The sequence below is a fragment of the Echinops telfairi genome, unplaced genomic scaffold (genome assembly GCF_000313985.2).
Source record: "Echinops telfairi isolate 266 unplaced genomic scaffold, ASM31398v2 ScPeMD7_3533;HRSCAF=4204_0, whole genome shotgun sequence".
NCBI classification, from domain to species: domain Eukaryota; kingdom Metazoa; phylum Chordata; class Mammalia; order Afrosoricida; family Tenrecidae; genus Echinops; species Echinops telfairi.
The window spans coordinates 1,752,595-1,757,666 of NW_022107431.1; the positions used below are offsets into that span (position 1 = coordinate 1,752,595).

Below are 5,072 nucleotides of genomic sequence, written 5' to 3' on the forward strand. Positions count from 1 at the left end.
CCCGCCCCCCGCCCCTGCGGTGGCACTTTGCTCTGAGCGGAGTCCACAGGAAGCAAGGAGGCTGTGGGAAGGACCCCTGTTGGCTCCGCAGGCCGTGTGCTGCCCGAGCCGTTCTGGTTCTGAGCCTCGGGCCGCACGCCAGGCTCGCCAGTGTATCCAACAGGACCCCTGGCAGGCACCCCGAGTCTCCCCCAGCAGCAGACGGACAGGTCCTGAAAGGGACTGCTGGGACCAGCGGGTGCAGAGGGGAGGAGGCTGGGGGTGGGGGGGGAGATGCAGCTCCTTCCGTGTGGGATGGTGCCCCCTGACTGTCTGTCTGCCTTGTGGCGGGCCGTGCCGCTGCCTTCACTGGCACCCAGGCTGGTCCAGCTGGCCAGTGGGGTGCGGTCTCGGTGTGTAGTGTCCTGGTGAGCACAGGGGCCGGCTGCCCCGTCTTGCTGGACAAGTCGTGAGCATGGCTGGGGCCGCAGGACGTCAGCCTCAGTCTGCACGCAGCCCTCTCAGGACACTTAGGCAACGCTGCAATTCAGAGCACCGATTCTCCTGCGGTCTTCCTTCTCCGTGGTCCAGGGGTGGTCCTGGATGGAGGGGCGGCGGCGGGTGGCAGGAAGGTGTTGTGGAATATGACCGCTGTACCCTCGCTCTGTAGTGCTGACTGACACGTCCGCCAAGAGGCTGGCACTCACCCGTCCAGGAGCGACATGAGCAGGGGCCGAACATCTTCGAACACAGCGTCCTGCCCCTCAGCTGGGCCATAGACTCTGAGCCGTGGGGGGCGGGGGGTGGGACAGAGAGAGAGAGAGTGTGAGCGTCCCCATGCCGGAGTTTGGGAAGGACAGCACACCCGCACATCAACCCCAAGACAAGCGTGGCTCCCTGAGCGCAAAGCGGATCCCCGTGGTCACTGCCCCAGCACGGCGCTGGAGAGCGATGCGGGAAGGACCCCGGACCGCCCCAAGGGCAGACCGGGTCCGTCTCAGAAGTACCCCCCCCCCCACTGCATGCTCCTTAGAGGTGAGGATGGCTCACATTCTGTGGACATGTGGTCAGCAGAGACCAGTCCCTGGGGAAGGACACCATGCTTGGTGACGTGGAGGGGCGGCGGGGGAGAGGATGGCCCTCAAGGAGATGGACAACACAGTGGCCACGACAACGGGCGCAGGCACAGGAGGCACTGCGAGGGGGGTGCAGGACCGGTCAGTGGTTTGCTCTGCGGTTCGCAGGTGGCCACGGGTGGCACCTGGAGACACAACAGAGCACTGCTTCCTATGCCACAGAAACCCGCCAGCAGCAGCTGTGACTGGGCTCAGACACAGAAGCCACGTGGTGGTCGCCGGGACTCAGCACTGGCCCCACGGCCCCTCATCACCGACAGCAACAGCAAACTGAGCTGGAGGGAGTCATGCTCTTGTCCCAGTGGCAGGTGGGGCAGGCGCAGTCCCACAGGGACCCACGGGCCACCGTCCATCAGCACTCCACTCTCGGCCGTGGGCTTTTATGGACACAAGCAGACATGCTCACAACCCAACCAAAACCCGAACAGAGCCCACTGCCGCCAAGTGGATTCTGGCTCCCAGTGACCCTCGGCTCCCTTGAGCTTCCCACCCACAGAGCCCACTGCCACGCCTGTCTCCAGAGCAGCCGCCCGTGGGTGGGCTCTGCCGCTGGCCTTGCTGTCAGCAGCCTCCTGCTGAGCCTGCTAGGACACCCCATGCCACTGCCCCCATAAAATGCACGTTGGTCAGAACCACCAGGCACTGTTTCCTGTGGGACCTGGTTCTGCCAGCCAGCTGTCCGGGACAGTACCCACCTTTCAAAGGAGTATGTCTTATCCACCGGGGGGTGGCCGGGGCGGCTGCACTTCACCCACAGGGTCTCCTAAGAGGAAGGCGGGAACACCGTGCTGAGGCCCGCCGACCAAGCCTCTGAAAGCGGGGTCTCACAGGTGTGCCTGAAGACTAACCCGGGGCCGGGGCTGGGTCGTGGAGGCAGAGACCACCACCTAGACCTGACCCAAACCCGCTGCCGGCAGGGCAAGTCCCAGCCACCCACGGTGGGGGTTTCCCAGGCTGCAGGTCTTCACAGGGCAGGCAGACAGCCTCTACTTTGCCGAGTGCCACGGCTGGTGGGGGCACCCCCGGACCCTCCCATGAGCAGCCCAGAACCCAACCCACAGAGTCCCCTCCATGCTCCCTGCCATTGGGCAGATGCCGACTCGCAGCGACCCTGCAGGACAGGGTGGAACAGCCCACGCTGGCTCCTGAGACTTGCTCCTTTCAGCAGCAGAGAGCCTCATCCTTCTCCCGCGGAGCCGCTGGTGGTTTCGAACTGCTAACCTCGGTGATCAGCCCCGCTCGTGGCCCCTCCCACCAGGCAGGGCTCAACACTGCCAGGGCGATGCTGCTTTTGCCGGCCACCAGAGAAGCCCACAGCACCCCTGAGGCTCCTTCTACGGCCACGGAAACGGTGACACTTATTGCCTGACCCTTGAGAGACAAGCGCTAACAACTCCAGGTACAGAGAACCGAGTCGCGTCCATCCCTGAGCACACAGCAGCGTCCCTGCCCGCTGGCCCCATGGCCCATGGCAGTTCAAGTACAAGAGCACACGGACACTGCACACTGGGGGATTATGGCCAGGGGACCAAGGGCCTGCTGGTGAAAGGCTGCAAATCAAAGCCGGGTGTGGGGCCTACCCGGCATCCCTGAAGTGGTGCCCAGCAGGGAAGCAGCCCTGTGCTTTGTGCCCCAGGGGTGGGTGAGGCGAGGACTTCTCTTTGCCAGAGCGAAGAGGAAATAGGCTTTCGAATGGGCTCCGATCCCAGGACAAAATGCTGATTTGGGGCCGCTTGGGGTGTTCCCAGAACTCATGCAGGCCAAGCGACAGTCCAGGGGTGGGTTAGCCAGGGACACTGGCTTTTTCAGAGTGTGGCTAGACCGGGGCAGCACACGGACAGTGGTCAGTGGTTCAGGTCTGAGGCCGAGGGCCGGGACCCAGGCCAGCTGTGCCCATTTCTGAGGTTCGCTGCTGAAAGCGGCTCCTGGAACAGGTGGGCGGGAACAGCGAATGCCGTCAGTCGGGGGTCTGGTCCACCCCCGGGAACCGGGATAGAAGGCCTGGCACTGAGCCCCTGAGGACTGGGCACTGAATGCCCCCTGACCCTTGGCCCCTCCCAGGGGTGCGCACCTGCGCTGGGGACAGCAGACAGGGAGGGGTGGCTCCTGCCAGGGGGCACATTTCCTGAAGGACACAAGAGGGTGGGTAGGAAACGTGCAGTAACCAAGGGCCTCGCTCTCAGCTGTCATCTCCCCAGGGAGTCAGGGCACTCCCTGGGCTGCCACACTGTGGGGGGGGGGGCGGGGGCAGGGGTGAGGCCCAGGACCTCAGTGGGTGTGGCATGATGCCCGAGATGAGACCATTCACTGTGCCCCTGGACAGCGAGTGGGCCGCAGTGGCTCCCTGACTGTGGGCTTGCTGGGCGATGGATCCCACCACCGTGGGAGGGTCAGACCCACTGAGCAGGCCCTGGGGAGAGGTCCAGCCGTCCATGCCCGTGGGGACCACAGCCTGGAGCGCCCATGGTCGCCGTGGGTCCAAAACAACATCACACCGGGCGGCCACAGTGGGATTTGGCTGTCAGTGGGAGACTTTCTGTCCCCAACACACAGTGCCCTGCAGGGCCCATGCCACGGACCCGGGGTGACCTGGCCCCCACCTGACCGCCACAGGGCATGGGGGGTGGGGTCCTGCCCACGCCTGCTGTGGCTGTTGGGACTGTCACCTTGGTTCCGACGGGAGCGGCCATGTGTCCAACAGAAGGGATCCCGCTTTGCAGGTCTCCCCGCAGACCCAAGTGGACACTAAATGAGACCAGTGAGGGGCCGTCAGCCTGTCTGGGACTGTGTCGCTCAGGGACAGGATGGGGGTGGGGGTGGGGGTGGGCAGGGGGCACGCAGGCCATGGTGGAGTCAGAGCCCAGGAGTCCGGCGTCGGGACGGGCAGATGGAATCACCCGTGGGCCTGGGGGGCCTCTCGGGTGATGTTTAAAAGGTCAGTGGAATCAAATTGTGTTTTAATTTGATAGACCTGCTTCTCGAAAAGCCAGAGCAGGACTCGGTGGCGCTGAAGCCCTCAGGGAGACAGTGTTCTCTGAGAGGAGACCGGCAGGGACGGAGAGGGGAGCAGGCGTGCTCGATGCGTGTGGTCCAAGGTGCTGCTGTGAGACAGACTAGCCAGAGTGCCCCCAGTTTTGTTAGCGGCTAGTTGACCTGCCCGCTCCCCATCCCCGATGGAAAGCCTCGGCAGGTGGTTAATTTTAGAAGGCGCTCTCTGTTCCCAGGTTCTGGGCATTAGGCTCTGTTTCGACTATTCTACAACAGGTTGTTTCTGCGGACCACGCTTCAATGTTGTTCCTTTTGAAGTTGTCCTCTGAATGGTGGGATTTAGCCAGGGTGTTACCACCCATTGTGGTATCGTTTCTTTGTTTGATGACCAGGTACCTGGCGAAACTCCCTTGCTCTTTGTGAAGTTACAATTAACCCATGGGTTTTGCTTTCTGCTTCCGTCCACACTGGCCTGGGTCCGAAACAGGTGAGAAATGAGTTGTGGGCCTTTAAGGGTGGACTGAGAAGTCCACTGGGGGCTGCTGGGAGGGAAGTGTCCTCATTTCTCCATAGCCCAGCCACTGAGTGAAGGCTCTTCTGAAGGTCAGTGCGTGATGGTGGCCGTCACTGACTGGAACCCACAACTCCCTGCTGCGGCGGCGGTGGCAAGGTGCTATCTCACAGGCACCGGCACGGCACAGGGGAGCACCGCCTGGGCTGCGCCGTGCTCCCCACTGTTGCTAAGTTGGAGGCCCAGGATGCAGCCACGGTGTCGGCCCAGCTTGCCAGGGGCCTCCCCCTTTCTTGCTGCCCCTCCGCATTACCAAGCATGACGCCCTTCTCCAGGGCCCGGTCTCTCCCGCCAGTACGTCTGAAGTAGGTGAGACCAAGTTGCACCCCACTTGCCTCTCAGGAGCGCTCTGGCCTTAGCTCTGCCAATACAGGCCTGCGTGCTCTCTGAGGGCCCCC

The 5,072-nt window shown here is 63.3% G+C and overlaps 1 protein-coding gene across 1 annotated transcript in view; it reads right to left on the reverse strand.

The window, feature by feature from the left end:
• The window catches only part of KIF25 (kinesin family member 25), a 34,257-nt gene that overhangs the window by 17,715 nt on the left and 11,470 nt on the right, over nucleotides 1-5,072 (reverse strand). Inside the window, exons 4-5 of the mRNA XM_045294536.1 lie at nucleotides 1,811-1,878; nucleotides 687-761 (exon numbers count right to left, since the gene is read on the reverse strand). Of these exons, the coding sequence (XP_045150471.1) occupies nucleotides 687-761; nucleotides 1,811-1,878 (143 nt within the window). The remainder of the gene's footprint in view (nucleotides 1-686; nucleotides 762-1,810; nucleotides 1,879-5,072) is intronic.